The 24,102-nt window shown below is 46.3% G+C and overlaps 3 protein-coding genes across 4 annotated transcripts; 1 reads left to right on the forward strand and 2 right to left on the reverse strand.

Annotated features, from left to right (window-relative positions):
* Window positions 1-11,608: 11,608 nt before the first annotated feature.
* LOC139594979 (phospholipase A and acyltransferase 1-like) lies at window positions 11,609-14,246 on the reverse strand. Its single transcript, XM_071437763.1, has 4 exons — window positions 13,339-14,246; window positions 12,713-12,917; window positions 12,249-12,517; window positions 11,609-11,886 (listed from the first exon to the last, which is right to left on the reverse strand). The coding sequence occupies exons 2-4, from the start codon at window positions 12,822-12,824 to the stop codon at window positions 11,779-11,781; spliced, it is 489 nt and encodes a 162-aa protein (XP_071293864.1). The 5' UTR covers window positions 12,825-12,917; window positions 13,339-14,246; the 3' UTR covers window positions 11,609-11,778.
* A 1,491-nt stretch (window positions 14,247-15,737) lies between these two features.
* Window positions 15,738-17,680, reverse strand: LOC139594978 (phospholipase A and acyltransferase 1-like). Its single transcript, XM_071437762.1, has 4 exons — window positions 17,532-17,680; window positions 16,894-17,104; window positions 16,428-16,696; window positions 15,738-16,054 (listed from the first exon to the last, which is right to left on the reverse strand). The coding sequence occupies exons 2-4, from the start codon at window positions 17,009-17,011 to the stop codon at window positions 15,932-15,934; spliced, it is 510 nt and encodes a 169-aa protein (XP_071293863.1). The 5' UTR covers window positions 17,012-17,104; window positions 17,532-17,680; the 3' UTR covers window positions 15,738-15,931.
* Window positions 17,591-21,970, forward strand: LOC139594976 (uncharacterized). 2 transcript variants are annotated; one of them, XM_071437760.1, is made up of 4 exons: window positions 17,591-17,882; window positions 18,059-18,188; window positions 19,547-19,642; window positions 20,065-21,970. In XM_071437760.1, the coding sequence occupies exons 1-4, from the start codon at window positions 17,591-17,593 to the stop codon at window positions 20,183-20,185; spliced, it is 639 nt and encodes a 212-aa protein (XP_071293861.1). In that variant the 3' UTR covers window positions 20,186-21,970. The 2 variants fall into 2 exon arrangements, with proteins under 2 accessions (XP_071293861.1, XP_071293862.1); XM_071437761.1 differs by lacking the exon at window positions 19,547-19,642 and having other exon boundaries at window positions 19,677-21,970.
* Window positions 21,971-24,102: the final 2,132 nt, after the last annotated feature.

Raw genomic sequence — 24,102 nt, forward strand, 5'->3', positions numbered from 1 at the left:
GTGATACAGTGACAGCAGCAGTAGCATTGCAGTAGCATCTGCAGCAAGGCATGGGATTTATGTTTAGATATCACTGACGCTATAAAATCATCAAGTCTTGGTAAGCCTGTGGTAATTGTTGGGTTGAGGAGATAAAGAACTGCTTGCCTGCAGCTGAAATACAGCCTTACCTGCAAGAGAGCCAGGTAATGTTTAACCTCTGCCACTCTAAGCACTGTGATCACCTCTGCTCCTTTTCAAAGAGGTCAGTGAGTCAGGCCAGCACTTGGGGGGACAGTTATGAAGATTTCACCTGGGTGCTTTGGGATGGGGTGGCTGATACTTCATAGACATAATCCATGGTGGAGAGCTGGTGAACCTCTTTTTTGGCTATTAGCACACATTCCTGGCAGAAGGTTGCAGGGAATGATAGGAAGCTAAGGAGGTGTTGCATGCTTGTAACAGCTAAATATTTCCCTTATGGTGACTGAGTCTCTTCCTGGAGAGCAGTACTGCCAAAGACTGATGTCCTTCTCCTCTGCTGTTGGCCCTCATTCCTGACAGAACTTTTCCTGTGAACAGGGACATCTTGCATCCTGACTGAGCAGCAACACAGACCTGGAATGCTTGTGCTTTTTGCAGCTGCTGGAACCACAGCCAAATCACAACTGCCCTTTCATGGAGGCTCTTGCTAATGATCTTTATTTTAGTCCAGCTAAGGCACACTTGTTCCTCTTTAACAGCCTTGGTTTAGTAGTCCAGAAACTAAAAATCACCAGAGAAATGCTGCTGCTGGGATTGCTTGCGGCCTCAACAGCAAAGCACAGAGGGAAATATTTGCAAAATTGATATTTTTAATTTCTTTTTCACCTCATAACTTCCTTTTCTCCCACGACATAGACATGGGATGTGTTTTCCTGAATAAATAAGGAAATACTGCAGGACTGATCTTCCTCTAGAGAGGACAAAACAAATACATCTTGTGGATAAGAGGGGAAATAGTTATGGATACTTACTTGCTGAGTGTGGATATAGAAATGCCAGGCATGTGTTTCTGTATGCAGGATATTGTCATGCTATCTGTGTTCACTTTACTGGGCTATGGATGCCACATGAGTGTCCTTAAAATGGGAGACACCTATGAATGCTGGGACTCTAGACCAGTATGTTCCTGAACTTTTACTGAAGTATTTTTGAAACCCTACAAAATTCATGAAAATTCCAGGGCTCTTGAAAAGGGTTAGATTTGATGTTACCAACCTTTCAGTGCCCTCTGGAGAGAGGTTTTGAAGAGAACTCCAGTGTGGCACTCTGAAAAATTTATTTAATTTAAACTTTGCATTTTCATCCAAGGCTGAAACCTCATGTTTGAAATACTAATGGTAGTGCCTGGAGGCAGACTGGTCCTCATAAGCTTGTGGTAGTTCAGTCCAGATACAACTTCAATGTCCAAGGGCTGGCACCCTGATTTAGTGTCTTTCTCTTTGTTCTAGTGAATGTTGAAGAATGCATTAAATTTTCAGTGAGGGACCAAATTTGTCAGATGAATAATTCATTTAAGTTCCAATCCTTATGCAGAAAACACTTTCAATGGCTATTTTAGTTCCACTAGCTCTCCAGAATAGTCTGTCACTAGTTCAGAGAATCCGAATGGTGAGTAAATCTCCAAAAAAACATCATTTAAACGTTTTGCTGTTATTTAAGTTCCACAATAATAAAAATTGTGCTCTCAGATATCCGTGGGGCTTGTGGCCTGTTTTAACATAAAACATAAAAGTGAGTGATGACTGTTGTCATAAGGCTGACAGAATGTAGAGCAGCTAAAAGTATGCAAGTACAAGGAAATCAAACCATTATTTTAGCAGTAGTCTAAGGCTGACTACTGCTGACCTCACAGACCATCAGGTTTTCTTTCTTCCAAATAAATATCATATCCACAGTGACTTTCTTAAATCATAAAAGATCAAAGATTTTTATGCTAACTCAGTCTTCTCCCTCCCCCATATTTGTGTACTGTGTCCTGAGTAGCAGTTCTGTATCATCAGAAATGCTGCCTCTGTTAGATGGCTCTGCTGGGAAATCACACGACTTACAGGCAGGACTTACAGTCATGACAAAGTCTGACGTTCAACATAGTTGCTGCCAAAGAGAATTGTCTGCCAACATTTTCTAGCTACAGACATGTGTGAGCTGATAAGCTGTTCCCTAGCCAGGAGGAACAACCCTGTCCTGAGGTGCCCCTTGCACAGCATCACCAGCCAGGCAAGGGGATTCCTGACTCCTGATATGTTTTATTAATCTTTAGGAAGACATAAGGCTTAGAGGTCAACACTGAGAGTTGCAATTGCTGAAGATGGCATGGTGTGATTAGAGGTGGTGGAGGGAGTGAAGGGATGGCAGCTCTGAGGTGCACTGACCTGTTTGTCAAGATCACGTGCTGCTTAGAGCCAGGCACAACTTATGTTGCCTCCAAATTCACTGCTAAAATCATTGTTTCTGAGCTGAATTACTGAGCAAGGGCAAGATTCAGCCTTTTGAGATGTTCCTTGGGAAGCTGAAGTGCTGTCTGTGTAGTGCTGCCCAGGAGAACTTTTATTGCTGCCTCTCACTGATCTTGGCAAAGTCCATGTGAAAAGCTGAGGCTTTTACCTGCACAGGTGTGTTGGCTGCACATCACATTTTTGTATCTCCAGTATCTGTAGGATGAGTAGCATTCCCATGCTGAACAAGTGCTCAGAGATGTCAGTGTACCTCTGTACTTAGAGTACTCACATCCATCATTATGCAATTGCAATTTTTAAATCAAGATAAGGCATTCTGTCTAATGGACTTGCAATGACAATTAACTTCATCATTACCTCAGGAGATCCAGCTGTATGAATTAAATTGCAATAACTGCCAAAGCTCAGACACCCAGCTAAATTAGAATTTCTGTATTTCTTCTTGCAGGCAGTTTTGTAATGATAGTCTTTACAGCTTGGTGGTTCTGTTGATATCCTGCAACTGTTGAGCACAAATAAACCTTCTACTAAGGGACTGCAGACAGCAAGGCTGCATTTAAGTGTGCTGACTCTGGCATGAAGCAGGAATTGCTCCTTGAAGGCCAAGGAAGATACAGGGGCATGAATTGGAATCAAACAGAAAACTGGATCCATGTTCCCACCACAGCTTGTTCTATGTTAACTCAATGAACTCACATCCAGACTTTTATTGAGTGATGTAGCACCTCCCTAAGTAACTCTGAGTTCAGTTTTTTTGCTGTTAGCACAGAACTATAACTTTCTGTTTCTTGTTGACTACTGGTGTCTTGCTGCAGTCACTTTCCCATCCACAGCAGCCTCCCAAGCTGCACCACCTCGCTGAGGAGCATAACAAAGTTCAGGTTACCATCTGCACCAAGAGCGGAGCGTCACCTGCATCTTGTTTTCCTCACCACCCTGTATAATGAACTAACATGTTGAAATGTATCTGGAATTGCACACCAAAGGAGGAATGGGGCAGAGGGAGGTGAAGTGCGCAAGGCAGCAAGAAGTGTGGTTACAGCCTGTATGATGCAGTAATGATGCATCTGTATCTGCAGCATCTGTCATTATACAGTGGAAACCGGTAATTTGTGTTAAGAGTCTAGAACAGCTTGGAAATTTAATTTCACAGACAAACAACTGGATAACAATTCTGGCCTTCCAAGACCTGCTTCCTGCTTCCTGGCTCTGCTATAGGCTGATTACACAAAAATCTTGTCAAGCAGTTTGCAAGTGGTTTTTAAGGAGTCTAGACACATGGCTCCCATCTAGGTATGTGCTTTCTTTCCTAGCCTCAGTTCCTCACCCATGCTCACTTGGAGAGAGAGGTTTAAAGGGCTGATCTTTGAGCTGTTGTTTTTCAGCCAGTATTATTTCTAAGAAGCACTGGTTTAAAATAATACAGTGGAGAAGGCTGCTAATACTGTGTATGTCTTGAGACTTTACCTGCCCAAAACTTGTGCATAAGTAAAGTTCATTTTTGTATGTATGGTCTACAGGAATCTTGTTACTTACTCCCTGGAGACACATTCTTTTAGGTGGAAAAATGTTCTGTCTCCCCTGTGATGCTGTCCTGATTGATGGAAGCTGCACTGTGAATGAAGGGATGTTCTCAGGAGCAGCACAGGAGATAGAAATGCAAGGGTTCTCTGAAAGGAAGGTGTCTCTATCTGCTCTGACAGCAAATTATTTACTATTTATTAGTGTAGTTTGCAGCAGAAGGGAGAAAAACTGTGACTTGAGTAATTCACAGTTGTCTTAAGCTTTTGGACACTGTCAAGGTGTAATATGACTTTCTTATCCACATTAAAAACAAGTAGCAGTTATGTACTCTTAGGAGTAGAAAGTGAAAATGTATACATAAGTAAATGGAGTTACTTGACAGAATATGTATTTCTTTAGTTTTTGGATTCTGCTGTTGCAGCAGTTCAGCTCAAGCACACAGAGCAGGGAGGCCAGTGTTGGCCCTAAACATCAAGACACGGCAAGGCATAAACTTGGTTCAGGGACAAAATGTTCCCAACCTCCTCATACATAATGTACAGAACCTATTGTACCATGGATGGGAGGAGGCAAGAGAAGGAAAGGAGCTGCTCTTCTCTCTGCCATGCCCCAGCCTGGGGTGGTTCTGGATCTCTACAGTTAACTACCTTGTCATTTCTTCTCCTTCCTTGTCAACCTTTTTCTCAAGAGAGCTACCCAAGTGTTTTTGGGGAGGCAGAGTGTGATGGGTGTCACTGCTTCCTACTCAGCTCCTTCCCTCTAAGGAAGACACCTGGGCACTGCTGTGGCAGGTGTAGCCACGAAGGAGGCTGCTAATTCAAGGCAAACAGAACTCAGCAGCAGCCTGAGCGCTTTTAATTACCCTGAGGGCATTAGGAGAATGTGCACAGGGCTGTTCAATTATGTCATTCTCAGCACAGTTAATAAATATTCTTAATCTAGTCAATAAACCTTTCATCTTGTAAATGTTAGGATAATGCTCCTTCTGTTGAAATTAAGTCTTGCTGATTTTGGTGCTTGTCAAATACCACCTACCTTCTGCAAAATCCATGAGACCACAGATCAGAGCTGCAAAGGTCACATGTCTTTAGGGACTTTCCTAAACCCTGGCAGGCTAGATCTCAATTCCAAGCCTAAAGATCATTGAAATAATAAGAAAAACCATATAAACATGAAAGTTGATTATATTAAACATTTACTATTTAATTCGTATTGCAAAATACAATAACAGACTTCAGCACTTCAGTGCATGTGATGCCAAGCTCAAAGTGTTAATCTTTTCCAGAGGCCAGGACAAATCATACACCCCATATCAACTCCCAGGATCATTAGTAGTTATTAGTACACCAGATACTTCAACACCACAGAGATAATTATGCCATAATGAATGAAAGAAGAAACTCATTGCAAGAGGAGAATAATCACATTCCCAATACTTCTTAAGAAAGCAGAGAGGAAATTACTATCTGATGCAAATTAATGAGATGAAATTAATAAGTGTCAACCAATAAAGAACTCCTCCAGTGGGACCAGACTGCAGGCACGTAGTACAATCTCTTCTTGGCCCTCCTGCAGTGCTCTGGTGAGGCCCCACTGAGGAGGTGCATGTTGAACAGGCTCACAGGGCACCACCACCAAAGGGCAGGCAGCTCAAGCAGTGCCAGAGGGATTTTCACCAAGGGTACCCTTGCAGGCAGTGTCTCACATAAGCAGCAGAACAAAACTGGATCCGTGTGCCAGAATAAATTCATATAATTAAATCCATCCTCTGGAAGGCATCACAACATAAAGCTCTTTTTGTAGATGTGTCCAATGTGCATCCAGCTCAGAAGGTGCTGGTAATCTCTTGCCAAGAACACGAGGAGGAGCTACTGCTGTGTGCATGGATCTCATTAGTCTATTTGCATAATTACCCTTTCCTAAATGTTCACATTTTTAAATGTATTGTAAGACTAGCTGTCAGCTAAGCTTAAAACTGTGAGCAGTAAAGGAATTTAATTCTACTTACAAAATATCCTATTTTATGTTTAATAAGATATAAATATTTGTTGGTTTTATGTGATGTTTAGCAGCTTCACAGTGTCTCTGAAGTATTAATTAATTAATAAGCCAATTATGATCAGGCTGAGAACAAGGTATAATGTGCTGGAAACAGAAGAGGCTTTGATGGCCCAGAGGCACAACAGGTCCTGGATTCATTGTGCTTTGTAATAGAGCTGCTTGCTTCCAGATTAATTTCACTGTGCCTGTGCTAGTAACAGGGGATGCTAGTGGTGATCAAACATAAATACATCTATTTAAAGTTCTCCTTAACAGGCCAGACTAAATGGTGATGGGCCTTGTTGTGGTGTGGCAGACACACCTTGTCAGCCAGCAGCTCCTTAGGGGGGAATTAACTTCCATTATGACATTACAGTGTCTTCACCCAGCTCAGCCTTGAGTGTCTTCAGTCTGAACTGCATGCCCAGGAGGGAACAAACCTCAAGGCTGGGCTGAAAGACAAAAGAAAGAAACAGAAAGAAGTTTCTTTCACAGAAAGAGTCTGGGGCATGAATCTCGGAGTTATGCTGAGGCATAGTGTCAAAAGGGTCTAATCAACTTACCCATTTTTAACACCAAGGTGGGAGGGACAAAGTGCCTGTGGCTATGCAAATATAAAATCTACATCTGGAAGTGAAGCTGGGGCTCCTTGTGGCTTTCAAACTGCTCCAGGATGACTGGGAGCAGGCTAGCAGTGCTTGTCCAGCCCTGTGAGTGAGCAGCACCAGCCCAAGCAGATGCACTCCCTTTCCACACTGCAGCCTCACAACCCTTCTCCAAGGGCACATCACCAGGATATTTTGAGAACCCTGTTGTGAGTTGTTTCCTCTCCAATAGCATGGTTTCTTCTCACACAGCAGTTGCTAAATAAGATTCCTGTCACAGCCCACCAGAGTGTTCTCCCATCTCAGTTACTTCACATCAAGATAAACTCATGAGAATTAATCATTGAGTACTATTTGGCACTCTTAAAAGCAGTCCCACCAACAATATGCTTTCAATATTCAAGTTTCAGAAAATCCCTAGGTTTCCATCCTCTGCCTGGGGAGCTGTATGTGAAGGCATGGAGACCTGTCACATACTGGTTGTTTTGGATAAGGACATTCAGGGAAATCCCCTGGATCTGAAAGGGTTTTGAGTGACTTAGGGCTGCCTGCATTTGCTCTCTTAATTTGACTTGGAAACACTGGAGTCTAAGGCAGGGGAGGGAGATTCTGGTTGTTGCTTGCTGAAAAATAATCAGACCACACTATGGTCTTCACCTTCAAAGGCCCTTGAGAAGCTCTGTGTTCTGACAGCTGAAAATCTATACCCAACCAGCTTCTTCCAAGCAGAAGGAGCAGGATTTCTTGTAACAACACCAGGAAGACTGTGCTATGGCAACAATGAAATCAGTCTTGTTTCAAAGGCTGCTCTGTTCCCATGACAATGTCACTGTAACTCATCAAATTTCAGTTTCCAGTTTTCCAGGACTGTAGATTTAGAAATATTGCATTAATATGTGTTTATTAAGAGAAAGGCTGGGACAAACACTGGAAAACAAGTGAAATATAAAGAAAAACACCTGAGATATAAAGATTCCTGAGGAGTATGCTGAGATGCCAGTTGTTGAGACGATGGTTCATAAACTTGAAATCAGTGGTCTGATTACACAGCTAGAAGACAGAGAATGTGAGTTTGTCAAAAACAAAACAGTCACCTGTTATTAATAATTCACTTTATCAAGAAAGATGCAAAGTTCAGGATGGAATTAGTTTGGGTAATCAATGACCCAGAAAATATCTCACTTTCCTGACCTCTTCTGGTTTCCTGTGGAAGGAATTGCAATCCTACCTCAATTCTCATTTTCTTCTGGGCTGTGAAGAATAGCCATTGTTTCACAGAAGATCAGGGAGGAGCAGTACAACATGTACAATGAAAGTACTACCAGAAATATTTGCAGACAAAACACCCATGTGGAGTTTCTACAGTCATACAAAAAGCGCAACTTTATAGTGGTTTTGACCTTAATCAAAACTTTAATCAGAGCTTATGTTGGAGCTGAAATCCTAAAAGGATTTCCACTGGCCCCACTGCAACTGCATATATGTGATTCCTCCCACAAACAAGCCTTGGGCTCATTAAATGTCATTAGTTAATTCTACAAACAAGTTTTCATTGCTTGTAAGTTAAAGATGCACAGAGCCCAGCAACTAGAGAGATGCACAGCCAGAAGTTCAGCTGCTGTCTATCTCTTAGCTGACTTGCATCTGCTGAAGATTTAGTGCATAAGTAATATTGATATGTCAAAATATCCAGAGCAGATGTAGGATCACAGTAATTGCCTGTGTCACATCAAGTGTGTTGTGCTGCACAAGTTCCTAAATATCCTCCTAACTTACTGCCTTGTAAATTCAGCATTGAGTTACTGACCCAGCTAGTAAAGGCTTTAAATCTTAGCAGTGCAAAGCTCACTGTGGACATGGAAATTACTGTTATTAAGGATAATTGATGTTAATACTCAAGCCAAGGCTTCTGTCCTCTTGCTGCAATAAGCACAGGCTTTTCTTTTTTGTCTATCAAGAATATTATAGGCTTGTACTCAAATTTGTCTGCAAATTTGAAACTCAGGTCACTCCTGTGACTCACTGAATATCTCAAAATAATCCCAAGCAAACACAGGACCAGTGATCTGTGGCTCTGTGGTCTGTTATTTTAGGTGTCACTGACCTGCAAAGAGGTGAAGAATTCCTCAATGCAAGAAAGACAACCGGTTTCATAACCCGGAATGATAACAAAGAAGATGTGTTTGTTCATCAGTCTGCTATAAAAGAGAATAGTCCCAAGAAATACCTCCACAGTCTAGGAGATGGAGAAATTGTGGAATTTAATATAATACAAGGAAGAAAAGGCCCCCAAGCAGCCGATGTGATGGGACCTGGTGGAGTTCCAGTGCAAGGTAGTAAACATGCACCAGACTACAAACCTGTGAGATATTATCCACATCATAGAAGTCTTCCACACACCTACCAAAGAAATAGAACCCAAAACCAACAGCCATCAAGCCCCAGCAACAGTCTAAAAGCAAGAAGAGCACAGAACACAGGTGAGCTGTCCTGCATCCAAAAGCCCATGCCGATAATGAAAGAACCTTCCAGTCCGATAAGTCCCACTTTTTCTAATACCCTTCCCCAATTCCTGTGGCCTTCCTGCCTACCTCCCACTTTCTCCTTTTCCTTTCCATTGTCCTATTACCCCTTTTTTATGTTCCCACAAATTCCTACCACCCTTTCCCCTCTCCCATGGTCTCCCTCCACTAATCCCCTCCCCCAGAGTTCCTTTGTAATACCAGAGGGAGCGTGATTAGGAGGGAAAGAAAGGAAAGTTTCCCTAAAGTAACCATTTTTTCTTAAAGTAATGATTTCTATTTGGAGTTTCCAAGAGGCAAACTACCACCTACACTACCTTGGGCAGAGTCTATCACAGCTGACCACTTTACCACAGGAGACAGAGAAACAGCCCCTGCTGAAGAAACTTTCTCCTGACTCAGTTTCCTGAAGAACCGTGCTAAGAAAACCCCGCATCCCTCCTGCCAGCTCTAAGACACCCCAAAAAGTCTGCTTGGACATTGGGGACTCAGAATTGTTTACATTTTGAAAATTGTCTTATAGGCGCTTTTGATTGTTTTTGTCATTTTGAGTTAATTCAGTTGATCCTTCAGAAAAGCTTTCTTAATAATGTAAAAAATGGGGAGTTGTGAAGGCCCTGGAGGGGCTTCTCCTAAGTCACACCTCATTGGCTGCTTTCCCTATTCCTGTGCCTGAACAGAGGTGTTCCTGAGGCTCTCCCTCCCTTTTCCCTGATTGGGCCTCACCTTGATACTGCCTGGAGACCAAGGTCAGCTGGGAGGCCCCTGGGGGAGAGAGCTGGACCTTGGGGGGGTGTGGGTCTGAGAGCAGAACATCTCACTGAATTATACATCTATGGATATTATGCAAAAGTCTTTTTTGCTTCTTCACCCTGGACTTTACTAGCAGCAATTTAGGCTGTAACAGATTAGATTTATGTGAACCCACCTGCAAACACAGTAAAGAGAGTGAGGTGAGACCCTAGAGTCAGGCTCAGGGCTGCACGATGCTGCGGCTTCAGCCCAAGTTTTCATCTTCTGATGTGAACCAGATTCACATGGCTGACATCCCTGCAAAAGCCTCTCCATTTAGGGAGGGGCTGCATCAGTCCTGGCTGTGCCTCAGAGCACATACATTGATATTTTTTTCAACTTTTGAGAAAAGAACAGCCTTGACTGTACTCATTGCCAGCTGTAAAACCACCTGACTGGTATAGCTGCAAAAAAATTTTTGATTGCATTTCCAGGAATCCAAGAAGGAGTTTCAGTTTCAGTTTGGTTATATCATGTTTTCCTGTATTAAAACTAAAAAAAAATTGGGAAGGATGTAATAACAAAGGATAGCAGAAAAACAACAGGAATTCTCGGCTGGATGATTTCAAACATTGAAAAACTTATGTTTAACAAAAGCAAAGAATTAATTATTTTTCTTTTTCTCAAGCTTCAAAGTTTTCACTTCAACTCTTCTGATTCCCTCTCTGATGGGGCTGCCAGGGCAGTGAGTGAGCAAGTGGCTGCCTGGTGCTTTGCTGCTGGCTGGGGCTAAACCTGGACAACCTGTTCAGAGCAGACAAAACCAGCCAGCCTCTCACACACAGCTCTTCTGCTCTCACCTGTCCCTGCAGTCCAGGCAGTTGCCTGTAAGAAAAGCAGCACAGACTCTGTGTCTCACAGGTGGGATGCAGCTAATCTGCTTCCAAACATTCAAGGCAGATGCTCCAGGTAAAGGACAATAAAGCACACTTAGCCTGAAGAGTTTTCTTCCAAGACAATGCACACATCAGCTTTGTGACAAGGAAATGGTGTGGCTCAAGTACACCTGGAGATGAAGCATAGGTGCTGCACAGCTCATTCTTCACATCCCTCACCCCCAGCACTGCAGGGACCCTGGCTTTGCCTTCCTGCTGGCTGGGGGAAGATTGATCTGGTGCTGGGACTGTGAATGCACTGGAATCAACATTTGGTCACTGAAGTGACTTTGCCCCAGCTCTGGCAGGCAAAGTCCCCTTGCTGTCCTTGCAATTCTTTAAGCCTCAATGTTTTTTTAGAAGCTGAAAGAGCAGAATCCTAGAATGGGTTGGATTGGAAGGGACCATAAAAATCTCCTGGCATGCTTATTCAGGTCCAATGCCAGCAACCACTGCACTTACAGGGTGATGGGAGAAAACTTCAATGGTACAGTGGAACAAACAGCTGATAGAGAGAGACCCCACTGGGTTTTCCTGTCAGACCTCCCCACACTGGGGGGTCTGCTGCTCCCAAAGGGAGTCAGAAGAGCCTGGGAAAAGTACACTTTATAGGCAGGGCAAAAGTGAGTAAAACTCCATCATGCCAAAATTAGAGCATGCCTGTAAATCACTGACTTTGTTTCTCAATGGGATAGCAGGGAGAAGCAAGGCTGTACTGCTGAACCTGCACACAAAACTATATTCAGATAAAAGAGGATTTTAGGACAATATGATTTTGTATTGCAGACATTTTATTAAGGATTGTTTATTGTTTACAGTAAGGTTGGCACAGTTGCAAGGAATCCTTGATGGCAGGTGTTGTAAAGCTGGCCAGTGACCGCTGTACCCAGGGACTCTGCCTGACTTGGTCTGAGCCCTTCCTGAGAGCCCATCAGTAGCACTACCTCCTGGATGTGCTCTCAGACAATGCCATCCCAACAAGAGCAGCTCCAGCAAGAATGATACCTCCTACAGCTGCTAGAGCACTGCCAGCAGCTGCTTTTCTGGCCTATAAAAGGGAAAACAAGACAGGTTTTGGAAACATGAAGGGCATTTATATTTACAACGCTCTAGGATGATAATCTAGAAAAGGCAGGGATATTCAGGGTAATAAATCAGTGAGAGCCATGTGCCCCATTAGCAGAAGGGGCAGCACCCAGGTTTGTACCCCAGGAGGTGGCACTCAGTGAGAGGGCACTGCCAGGTGCAGACAGAGCACAGGGACCCTGCAGGGGAGGCAGCGCTGCTTTGGAGCCCACGCCGGGCACTCGGCTGTCCCCTGCAGGCTGCAGGCTGTGTCCCAGCGCCGGCTCACAGCCAGCAGCCAGGAGCTGCTCTGGGAGGCACCCGGCGCTCACCCCTGGCACTCACCTGGTCTGAGACTCCGTCTCCGTAGCGGAGCATTGTCACAAAGTGCTCACAGTTGCTGGTAAGCACATCATATGGCACCTCCCTGTCAATGCACAGCTCGGCACGCTGGATGATCTCCTCCACAGGGAAAGGAGTGCGGAACAGGTCATACTTGTTGTTGACACGCCATTTACAATTTTTCACCACATCCTTCAGGAGCTGCTTCTTCACCTTGGCTCTTGTGGCACGTATTGATGAGCTGCTAAGCAAAATGGATGAGGCTTCTTCATCTGCGAAACCCAAGGAGGAGATAAGGCAGTCAGGCAGACCCTCTCTGGCCCCTCCAGGACTTTAGATGGGTTTCTGCCTGCTCCTGGAAAGGACAGCTACACACACAGCATCCACCCACAGCCCATGGAGGGAGACAGGGCTCTTGGGGCATTCCATCACCCGCTCTGCACCTTGCCAGGCGGCACAAGCCTTACCTGTCACATGAATGACATATCCATTCCCCACGTAGAGGGCCCAGTGCTGGTAAAGTGGCCGGTCTATCTCGATCAGGTCTCCAGGCTGGGGTTTGCAATTGTCCTGTCCCATGCCGGGCTGGTGCAGTCAGGCCGTGCAGGCGCAGCTGGGCTGGCTGAGCGCAGGGCAGAGCGCAGCGGGCAGGCGAGGGCTGTGCAGGGGCAGCTGGCGGGAGCGCAGGCACGGAGGGTGTCAGTGGCGGGCGCCGAGGGCAGCGGCTGCCGGAGCGGGGGCCCCGCTGGGCCGGAGCCGGCTCGGGGCCGCTGCCGGCGCAGGGCGAGGGAGCGAACGGCCCCGCTCGCAGGCAGCGCATCCGCCCGGGGCCGGGCCGGGGTCCGGCTGCTGCCGCCGTGCCCGGCTGCCCCCGCCCGCCCGCCTGCCGTGCCCGCGCTCCCCTCCCGGCCCCGCTCCGCTCGGGGCTCCGCCGGGAGCTCCGGGCCCGCTCCGGGGCCGGGACGCGGCTGCCCGGGGCTGCCCCGGTGCCGAGCCGTGCCCGGGCCCTGCGGCACCTCCGGCCGCCCGGCAGAGCCCGGAGGGGCCGCATCCTGCTGGAAACGCCCGCTCGCATCCCCCGAGCTCCGCTCACCTCAGCATCTGTCCCGCTGCTGCCGTGGCCCGGCTCAAAGTTCCCTCTACCCGCTATAAATAGGGAGCACCGTGCGCGTGGGTGTAACCCGCAGGGCTCGCTGCCGGCTTTGGCCCGGAGCCAGCCCGTCGGGGCACACCCGCCGCCTGCTCCAGGCTCTGCTCTCGAGGTTGCTGCCAAAACCACCGCTGGATGAAAAAGCTCGGTGGTTGCTGCCAAAACCACCGCTTCTGGTCCTGCCACCATGGAAGCTGGGCCACCTCTTCTCTGCCAGATGCCCCTGCCCTCAAGGGGTGCTTCGGTTCCACGGCAGGAAACAACCCTGACACCGCTTCTGTACAAGTGGCAGGATATCATCTTGTAAAAGAGCAGCTCCAGGATCAGGTTTATAGTCTGGCTTGTGTGCCAGTCAACCAAACCCAGAGAGGATGTAAATGGCCAGTGCAAACGGCCTTGTGTAAATGCAAAAAACTTTGCAGCAACAACTTGATGGATTAGATTTACATTATCCCACCTACAAACAGAGTGAAGAGGACCAGGTGAAGCCCTTGAGCCAGGCTCAGGGCTGCACAATGCTGGGGCTTCCCTGTCTTGTACTGAATCAGTCCAGGTTTTCATCCTCTGATGTGCACTAGATTCAGATTGTTTAATGTCCTATAAATTCCATTCTTTTTAGGGACTCACTGTGCCTGTGCTGGGTGTGCCCCACAGCACAGGCAATGAGAGTTCTCTCAGCTGTTAGGAAAAGAGCAGCCTTGACTCTACTCCATGGCAACTTGAGCAGGTCTCAGGTCTTGCCAGCATTTCCTAGAAAGGCTCAGAAGTGCAGAATGTAGCAACTGATGGATTTTGCTGCTCCTCCTCACACTCTCACCTTATGGTTTGGGCAGTGTTCCACCAAATCCTGTCAATGCACCCACCAGGCTCAAGGAAAGGCATCCCACAATGAACAACATCACCCTGACTGCAAAAGATGCCTGGTACAACTGCCAACTTCTGCATTCTATGAAATGTTGCAGCTTTCACAAACAGCAAGACAATTCCCCAGATAAAATAATGCCAATTCTCTTTATTGTAGGATGAAGTAGAGATGTGAGAGGTCCATATGCTGCCCTCAAACGGTGCTCACTTGTCAGGGTGTGCAGAGAGAATGCTCTGAGAGCAGGAAAGTTCAGAAGTTCTGTATAACCACCTCAATAGCTTAGCCATGACAGAGGTTTTGATTCCATTTCCAGGAATCCAGAAATGAGTTTCAGTTTCAGTTTGATTGTAAGGTGTTTCCCTGTGTTAAAACTAAGAACTTTGTTCAGATGTAGTAACAAAGGGCAGTACAAAATACAACTGGAAACTTTGCCTTGGCTATTTCAAACACTGAAAAACTGCTGCTTAAAACAGCAATGAATTGATTCCTTGTTTTGCTTTGTTGCATGCAAAGCTTTTGGTTTACCTACTAAACCAACTTTTCCTCAAGTCACAAGTTTTTAATTTCAACTCTTCTGATTCCCTCTCTGATGGGGCTGCCAGGGCAGTGAGTGAGCAAGTGGCTGCCTGGTGCTTTGCTGCTGGCTGGGGTTAAACCTGGACAACCTGTTCAGAGCAGACAAAACCAGCCAGGCTCTCACACACAGCTCTTCTGCTCTCACCTGTCCCTGCAGTCCAGGCAGTTGCCTGTAAGAAAAGCAGCACAGACTCTGTGTCTCACAGGTGGGATGCAGCTAACCTGCTTCCAAACACTCAAGGCAGATGCTCCAGGTAAAGGACAATAAAGCACACTTAGCCTGAAGAGTTTTCTTCCAAGACAATGCACACATCAGCTTTGTGACAAGGAAATGGTGTGGCTCAGTACATTTGTAAACACTTTGTAGGCAGGGAAAAACCATGCATAACACCATCATGCCAAAACCAGAGCACTCCTGAGAAACTCTGAAGGGTATAGCTTATAAAACCTGACCCTTCCTCCGAGCTCCCAGGAGTTTCTCAGTTTAAGCAGCACAAGTACAGATTCAAGACACTGCACATGCCCTGCCTGCTCCTTTGCAGACATTGCAGCCAGGGCTTTCCTACCTACATTGACTCTCAGCTGGAAAACCCTCAATAGTACTTTTTTGACTTTTTTGGAAAGTTGAGGTTAAAATCACAGATATACAGAAAAAGCCTACAGGAACCAATTGATGAAAAGGGATGAAAAGCCTGCACCAGTGCAAATGTGCCCAGACTACCACAAAAATCATCATAGGCAAGGAAATAAAAGTAGAAATGTCAACCAGGCTAATGCTGCCAGAGGTCACTTTAAATGGTGCCAATCCTGACTTTTTATTTCTTAATGATATAGCAGGAAAAACCAAGGCTGAACAGTTGAACTTGGATGCAAAGTTAGATAAAAGAAGATTTTTTGGCAATTAAAGTTTGTATTTCTGACAATTTATTTAATTAAATATTAATTGTTTATTGTTATATTAGTATTATTTAATGATTACAGCAAAGGTGGCAGAGTTGCTAGGAAGCCTTGATAGCAGGAACATCAAAAGCTGACCAGTGAATGCTGTGGCCAGGAGATCCCCCTGCCTTGCTCTGAGCTCTTCCTGACAGCCCATCAGTAGTACTTTTTCTCTCTCTTGGATGAGTCCCCAAACAAGCCCTTCACAACAACGGTGGCAAGACCAGCAAGAATGAAACCTCCTACAGCTGCTGTAGTACCAATTACTGCTTTTGTGACCTATAAAAGGGAAAGTAAAACACAGGCTGGAAATATGAGGAGCACATATGTTTAGTCCCCACCCAGCAGGATAATCTAGAACAGGCAGGGATAATCACGGTAAATAAATCAGAGAGAGGCCCACCTCCTAGGGCCCCCAAAAACAGAAGGGGCAGCACCCAGGTTTGTACCCCAGGAGGTGGCACTCAGTGAGAGGGCACTGCCAGGTGCAGACAGAGCACAGGGAGCCTGCAGGGGAGGCAGCGCTGCTTTGGAGCCCACGCCGGGCACTCGGCTGTCCCCTGCAGGCTGCAGGCTGTGTCCCAGCGCCGGCTCACAGCCAGCAGCCAGGAGCTGCTCTGGGAGGCACCCGGCGCTCACCCCTGGCACTCACCTGGTCTGAGACTCCTTCTCCATAGCGGAGCATTGTCACAAAGTGCTCACAGTTGCTGGTAAGCACATCATATGGCACCTCCCTGTCAATCCATTGCTCAGCACGCCGGATGATCTCCTTCACAGGGAAAGGAGTGCGGGAGCGGTCATACTTGTTGTTGACACGCCATTTATGATTTTCCACCACCACCTTCAGGAGCTGCTTCTTCACCTTGGCCTTTTTAGTGAATACTGATGTGGTGCTCACCAACAGAGATGGGGCTCCTTCATCTGGGGAAGTCAGGGAAGAGATAAGGCAGGCAGGTAGACCATCTCTGGCCTCTCCACAACCTCAGATGGGTTTCCTCTGCTCCTGGACAGGTCATCCACACACACAGAGTCTACCAGCAGCAGCACATGGAAGGAGACAGGGCTCTTGGGGCATCTCAACATCCACTCTGCACCTTGCCAGGCGGCACAAGCCTTACCTACAGGTGTGACGTTGATGACATATCCATCCCCAACGTAGAGGGCCCAGTGCTGGTAACCTGGCCGGTCGATCTCGATCAGGTCCCCGGGCTGGGGGTCGCGGCTGCCTTCTGCCATGTTGGGATGGTGCAGTCAGGCCGTGCAGGCGCAGCTGGGCTGGCCGAGCGCAGGGCAGAGCGCAGCAGGCAGGCGAGGGCCGTGCAGGGGCAGCTGGCGGGAGCGCAGGCACGGAGGGTGTCAGTGGCGGGCGCCGGGGGCAGCGGCTGCCGGAGCGGGGGCCCCGCTGGGCCGGAGCCGGCTCGGGGCCGCTGCCGCCGCCGGCGCAGGGCGAGGGAGCGAACGGCCCCGCTCGCAGGCAGCGCATCCGCCCGGGGCCGGGCCGGGGTCCGGCTGCTGCCGCCGTGCCCGGCTGCCCCCGCCCGCCCGCCCGCCGTGCCCGCGCTCCCCTCCCGGCCCCGCTCCGCTCGGGGCTCCGCCGGGAGCTCCGGGCCCGCTCCGGTGCCGGGACGCGGCTGCCCGGGGCTGCCCCGGTGCCGAGCCGTGCCCGGGCCCTGCGGCACCTCCGGCCGCCCGGCAGAGCCCGGAGGGGCCGCATCCTGCTGGAAACGCCCGCTCGCATCCCCCGAGCTCCGCTCACCCCGGCGCCTGCTGCTGCCGTGGCCGAGCTCCCGGCCCGCTGCTCCCGCTATAAATAGGATGAAGATGGCGCTCGCTCCGATCCTGTCGGGCTCACGGGCGAAGCTGACCGAGAGCTACCCCATCCCTCTCCTCTTCCATCTCGTCCCGTCCCACCGCCACCGCCTTCTCCCTCCCACCGTCCCTCCCATCCGGACGCTCCGCTCCCGAGATTGTTTCGAAAGCCACTGGTTTAGTGGAGTATCCGATCCTGTCCCCGAGGAGGACGAGCCATTGCCACTTTCCCGGAGCCTTCCGCAGCTCCTCGAGTCCCTCCAGCCGCGGGCTGGGTCCGGTCCCGCTCGGCCGAGCGGTGAGTGAGCACCCCTCAGCAGGAAACCTTTCGAGAGAAAAATGGGGTGCTGCCGTTCTACTTCTTCACCGTGATGAGAAACAAAGGAGGTGGAGCTCTGAGTGAAATAATTTTAGGGCAAAGGGATTTTTAGGATGTGTTTTTATAACGTGGCCTGCGCATTTCCTTTGGGACAGCAAAGGAATTTCATGATTGTGCCCTGCCAAGGTCCCGGTCCAAGAAATATGCACAGCTGAGCCCGTACAGCCATCTCCTTTACTGCTGCTGGCACAGCGTGCTAAAACGAATGAGAAAAGTGTCCTCTGGGTAAGTTGAACTAAGCAGTATTTAAAGCCTTGCATTTCAGAAGTCAGGCAAGCAAGCTGGTTGATATAAAAGATGAGAGCAGTGGAAGATTTGCCATCTTTCTGTCTTCCAGTGACGTGGTTAATTCAGAGGAGCATTGAACAACAGTTCTGCTTTCTCTATCATCCCCTTCTTTAAATCTGAACTGTTTGCAGAGATTTGCAGAGGAAATTTAATCACCAAGGCAATTCTTGTGGTATGGAAAAAACCCCAAACATATACATGGAAACCCAGATATCTGCTTTACCTGGGCACAGCAGGGTCCTGTTGCTTAGGGGAGCCTGGGCTGGGATCCTGCAGGGGGAGGACTGGCCTGTGCTCTCACCCAGGGCAAAGGGAGGTGAGTGTGGTCAGCACTGCTTGGCAGTCACAGAATCATGCTGTGGCAGGCACGAGAGTGCAATAGAAACTGCCACTGAACAGGCAGCAAAGATGGTATTATAAACACAGTGAAATTCCAGCATAAAGTTGACAGTTCATTTGTGCACGAGTAGGCTTCTCTCACTGATTCATTTTTATTGTGTAATGAGGTTGAAAGGCCCTTTCTATTCATACTCTTTCCAAAATAGATGTAGCCTGTGTGTATGGACAGCTGCTGTGCTTTTGAATAGCCCAGAATAACCTAACTCACCACAGAGACTGCAAATACTTCTCTGGCTAACAGTACACATGGGTTTAGGGACACAAGGGAAAGGAAAAAGGGCAATTAAATAATAACAAGCATTACAGAAGAAAAAACAGCAAGTCCTGTTAAGGAAATCCTTCTGTCCAACCATCCAGGACCCACTCTGGCAGTCTCACTTGCTGCATTTGAGCTGGGATTGAGGCCCTGTCAGAGTCCCTTTGAGGTGTCCCCCTTGACTCCCTGTACACTTCACACTCACACATCCAAAGTTTTCTCACCTGCACAGCCCCACGTTTGCCATAGCAGAGTCTCAAACATCTGGATCCTTAAAATGAATTAATCATGGTGCAACAACAAAACAACAGCTTGAGCTTTATGTCTCAAAGCTCCACTCATAGCCCTGCTAATCTGTTCTGGGCTTGGACAAGGCTCAGGCAATGCTTCAGTCCCTGAGCTTTGTGAGTGGTCTGTCATGGGGTGGGTCTCACACACAGCATGTAGGTAGGCATTGCTGCAAATACCTTTGGTCTCCTGATGTAGGGGAGTCCTAGGTATGGTCTGGGGCTGAGTTGATGCAGAACTCCTCTCACATTCATCAGTGTGGCAGCTTCTGAGTTTGCAAAGACCCCCATGGAGATGTTATGACACGATCTCATTCTTCAGAAAGTTTTTGTTAAGTTATACTCTTATTTAGTCCCCACAGACTGGGCACTGATGACAAGCCTGCTTCTTGTCCCCTTCACTCTAAGAGGAGAATGGAGCTCATCCTTTTTATTACATCTGTCCTCAGGTGAGCTCAGTGTCTTGTTTCTTTCTCTCCCCAGTTGGACATGCCTTGCCAGAAGAGGGGTAAAGAGCTGTGTCCATGTCGGTCAACTAATCCCCACCCCATGGAAGGATTTGTGTAAGATCTCATGAAGATCTGCCTGGGATGCTATAAATAGTTCATAGAATCATAGAATGGTTTGGGTTGGAAGGAACCTAAAGATCATCCCATTCCAATCCCCTGCCATGGGCAGGGACACCTTTCATTAGACCAGATTGCTCCAAGCTCTGTCCAACCTGGCCCTGAACACTTTCAGGGACAGGGCATCCACAACTTCTCTGGATAACCCATTCCAGTGCCTCACTGCCCTCATAGTAAGGAATTTCTTTCTAAGATCTAACCTAAACCTGCTTTCAGATATCTAACCTTTACCTACTCTCTTTCAGTCTGAATTCTGACCATCAGCCTATGGTTTGTACATGTCTCCAAGGTGTGGATGTCATGTTGTGCAGCACATTTGTACCATCAAGGTCTGTCTGGAATTTATGCTTTTCAAACTTCCTTTGAAGACAACAGTCTCCTCCGTCAGTTAGAACATATTTCATTTTGGGCCTACAATGTAAGATCTGAGAGCTATTTTAAATGAACAGTTACAAAGGTTTTCAACAAATGCAATGATAAATTTATTATTATTTCTTCTCAAAATATTAGAAATATGATTAAATACAGAGTAAAAAGTATGACAAATTATTAGGAATAATATTGTTAACTATAGAGGTGCATTTGGGGATTCATTTTGATCAAATGCACTGTTCACAATGCAGCCATAATCTTGCTCACGTACTCTGGCATCCAATGTGTCCCTGGACCCTTTCAAAGAAGAATCCCTTGTTATAACAACTGTATCCACCTTTCTCTTCCTTCTGTACAATGGGGAAAAAAAAAAGAAAAGAACAACCTATTTTAATTTCAATTCTTATTTATAGTGAGAGATCAAACAATGCTGTGAGCATGAACAGAACTGGGTTTTGGAGAAGCTAGAGTTTTATGATAAGGGATGCATATGCCCTGTGTAAAAGAAATGGAATGTGTTCACTCCTGATAAAAAAAGTTAAGTTTTTCCTCACATTCCTCAGAAGAGATCCCCAATGCTGTGGCTCCTTTCTGCTCTTGCAGGTATGTGACTGGTGAGAGTTTTGAGGTTTACAGGAGCTAAAAGAGGTGTCTTTGCTGAATGTAGCAAAGCTGGGAAAAGCCTTACCTGAACAGGTACACTGTAGAGGAGATGAGAATGACAATAACAGCTACTCCTGCCACAACTCCGATGACAATGGCAATGGTGTGGTCTGAATCCTCTGTGGTAGGGTCTTCAGCTGAAGAACAAACAAGAGCCCTGTCACTGAAAGCTAACCATGCTGTGAACAGAAATGGTTTTTCTCCACCCTTTTCTGTCTGTTTGTTATTTTTTGTGTTCTCTGTGGCTTTCTGGAGTGGTGTCAGACCCAGGTCCTGTGTGCTGTACCAAGCCCTGCTGTCCTGCTTTCTGGTACCTCTCCACTGGATTTCTGACCCTTCTCTCTGCTTGGAGGACCACAGGCTCTCACCCACTGGGTTACTAACCTACATCATGAAAATGAAGAGTGAGCCCAGTTCTTCTCCACAACAACATCCATTTTAGAAAATGATGTGTTTAATGCAGACAGAGAAATACAGAATAGTTTTATTACCTATTTTTTCAGCCTCACAGTTTGGTCCTGTGTAGAGTTCTGAACATTCACAGAAGTGGAGGGAGGTGCTGTTGGAAGTTTCAGAGCAAATGCCATCATTCTTACAAGGATTTGGCATACATGGGCCACCTGGGAAAAAAGGAGAAACACTTGACTCTCAGACAATCCAACCATGAAGAGAACTGTTCTTGCTTAGATTATGCTGACTCCTAATGCTGCACATCCCCTGTATTTTAGCATGTTTCTTGTATCTGACAACATGAATAAGGGAAAGAAACACTGTTTCTCCAGTGAAGCAACAGAGCAAGATGCCTTGCATGGTTTTCTTCTGTACACTCTCTCTTGCAACTACCCCTAACCCAATGATGCTCTTTAAAATTGGTCAAGACTTCATAGCATCAAAGACAATGTGATAGTGGTTGACTCACTCCTGTAGCATCCACGAGTGTAGTTTGAAATGTCACAGATTTCTCCAGACCCACACACTTCATCAGAGCAGAAAACAGTGGAGCTTTCTGTGCACTGGCATTTCTGAGAGCAGTCATCAGTGGTGAATATTTCTCCAATCTGAAAGAACAGGAGTTAGATGTTAAAAAAGATCAAATAAAATCAGCCAGAAAAAACATGAATGTAGCCCTGGAACCTTCATTATGCTCTCTCTGATGCTTTCCTGATGAATGGCAATAGGGCAGATTGATTTTTTAAAGTAGTTTGTAAAAAAAACAAAGCAAGAAGCTTATTAATGCAGCTCTCTGAAACTTGAGGATGGCTCAAGAAAGCAAGCAAAAGAAGAGTTTGGGGCATGTGATCCTATCCCCAGGCAGGGTACATGTGCAACCAAAAATAGGCAACTGTTGCTTGGGATGAGTGGCAGATGAACCACATCGTACCTCCAAGGCAATGTGGAAATGCTGTCTGCCACTTCAGAATTTCAGAGGGAGACCAAGAGATCTTGACCTCTCTTCCCTTTCTCCAGAAACCAGGATTTTATTAAACAATTTCTCTTTGTTTCTAATGTTTCTACCGCAAAATTATATGCTGAGGATTATGAGAAGATGGTCAAAATAACTAACAAGAGAAAATACTGTTTAGTGGGAGCTGTCTGACCCACAGAGAGACCGTACCTCATAGTATTTGTTAAGGTATGTGCAGCCACACTGTTTGTAAGGCACACATTCAAAGCCACTAAGAACATAACCAGGGAGACATTCACAGCCTTCAACACAGGGTGATTCACACTCAGAGGGGCTGGCCAGGTCGTTGCAGGATGCTGGACATGCAGACATGCACGAGCTGTACTTGCTGTTGGGAGGACATGACATACCTGTAAAAATAAGGAGTCCAGTTATACCAGGCTGCTGTGTGTTACTTCCTTACGGAATTCCCTTTCTGATCCATTGTGTAGGAGGCAATATGATAAATACACACAAAGATGTGCATGCATATATAATAGCTCTGAAGTTGTAAGTAAGGCACTCCAAAGCCAGGAAATGCATCATCCAAGCTATTTGTATACTGCACTCTTGTTCCTGGTATACACTGCTCTCAAAACAACTTCTCACACGTTCAGGGTTGCCATCCCTGCAAGTGCCAGAGTTGTTCCACAACTGTGGGAACTTTGTTTCACCAGAAATACAAAGTCATATAACCATAGCAGACACAGGGAAAACATGGTTTGATGAATCTCCAAATTTAAATATAAAATGAGGAAAAATAAGAAAAAATTGAGATGATTATAAGTCTTATTTCAGCATTTTTTTAGTCTGAGAGTTTTGAGTTTTCAGTTGAATCTTTTTTTTTAATCTTGAAAAAGATAATTTAAATATTTTGTAGCAATTTTGTAGATTTAAAGAGAGTGTGAAATGCAATGTTTTGCCTTCAGATTTGTAGCTTGTGATGGTCTCCAAAATTGAAACTTTTTGTCCTATTTGGAATGGAGACATCTTTTTGCTCACAAAACTTCTGATGGCAGGGAGTTGACAGCTCTGATTTCCCAAGTATCTCTCAAAGCTGGGGTTTAAATGCAAAAGTCAGCATAGGACACAGAGGAGAGGCCAGAAAAACAAGTGTGCTTAATTGTGAATGAGTGAGTGAAGTGTGAATCAACATGTTTTTATTCCCTGAGAAGATATGATAAAGGAAAAGGCTTAAACTTCAGATTTTGAGTCCTGTAGGTAGAATCTCTACTTTCTGTTTCTTCCTGTGCTTACCACAGTCTGTCTGCTGCCTCCAGCCATCCATGCTGACTCCCTGCTGCTGGCAAGCCAGCACATATTCCTCCAGACTGCGACACAAGATCTCATCTCCTTCCACACAGCTATCGAACAGGCAGCTCCTATGAGCAACATGAGAAAACATTAATTCCCAGTATATTTGTTATTGGTGGTTTTCATCTGCTTTTCTGCCTGACTCTGAGTTAGTTTTGTTTTCCAACAAAACTATCTGGCTGACAGGAAACAGAGGAATACCCCAAGCACGTGATTGGAAAGATCAGGTCATTTGTTGTGCAGCTGCTGCTGCTATGTGAGGTGTCCAAATAGGATCATATCATCATTAAAGTTGGAAAAGGCCTCTAAGATCATCAAGCCCAACCTTTAACCTAACTCTACCAGGCCCACTACTAAACTGTGACCCTAAATTGAAAGTTTTCCTCATATGCAATCTAATAAAGTAATAAACAGTTACCTGACTTAACACAGTAAGTTCTTTGCCCTCTGCTTCTGTTACAGGATACATCTTGCTTATACAGCACTTTTT

Source organism: Agelaius tricolor, unplaced genomic scaffold (genome assembly GCF_023055355.1).
Source record: "Agelaius tricolor isolate 1412-34295 unplaced genomic scaffold, bAgeTri1.0.p SCAF_12, whole genome shotgun sequence".
Classification (NCBI taxonomy): Eukaryota; Metazoa; Chordata; class Aves; order Passeriformes; family Icteridae; genus Agelaius; species Agelaius tricolor.

Excerpts from the sequence above, each read along its gene's own strand:
- LOC139594979 (XM_071437763.1), bottom strand. The coding sequence starts at position 12,824 with ATGGGACAGGACAATTGCAAACCCCAGCCTGGAGACCTGATCGAGATA. Across the intron at positions 12,518-12,712 it reads ATATGTCATTCATGTGACAG|ATGAAGAAGCCTCATCCATT; the intron begins GTAAGGCTTGTG and ends TGGGTTTCGCAG. Across the intron at positions 11,887-12,248 it reads GAGACGGAGTCTCAGACCAG|GCCAGAAAAGCAGCTGCTGG; the intron begins GTGAGTGCCAGG and ends TCCCTTTTATAG.
- LOC139594978 (XM_071437762.1), bottom strand. The coding sequence starts at position 17,011 with ATGGCAGAAGGCAGCCGCGACCCCCAGCCCGGGGACCTGATCGAGATC. Across the intron at positions 16,697-16,893 it reads CATCAACGTCACACCTGTAG|ATGAAGGAGCCCCATCTCTG; the intron begins GTAAGGCTTGTG and ends TGACTTCCCCAG. Across the intron at positions 16,055-16,427 it reads GAGAAGGAGTCTCAGACCAG|GTCACAAAAGCAGTAATTGG; the intron begins GTGAGTGCCAGG and ends TCCCTTTTATAG.
- LOC139594976 (XM_071437760.1), top strand. The coding sequence starts at position 17,591 with ATGAAGATGGCGCTCGCTCCGATCCTGTCGGGCTCACGGGCGAAGCTG. Across the intron at positions 17,883-18,058 it reads CGGTCCCGCTCGGCCGAGCG|CAAAGGAATTTCATGATTGT; the intron begins GTGAGTGAGCAC and ends CCTTTGGGACAG. Across the intron at positions 19,643-20,064 it reads TTTATTACATCTGTCCTCAG|TCTGAATTCTGACCATCAGC; the intron begins GTGAGCTCAGTG and ends ACTCTCTTTCAG.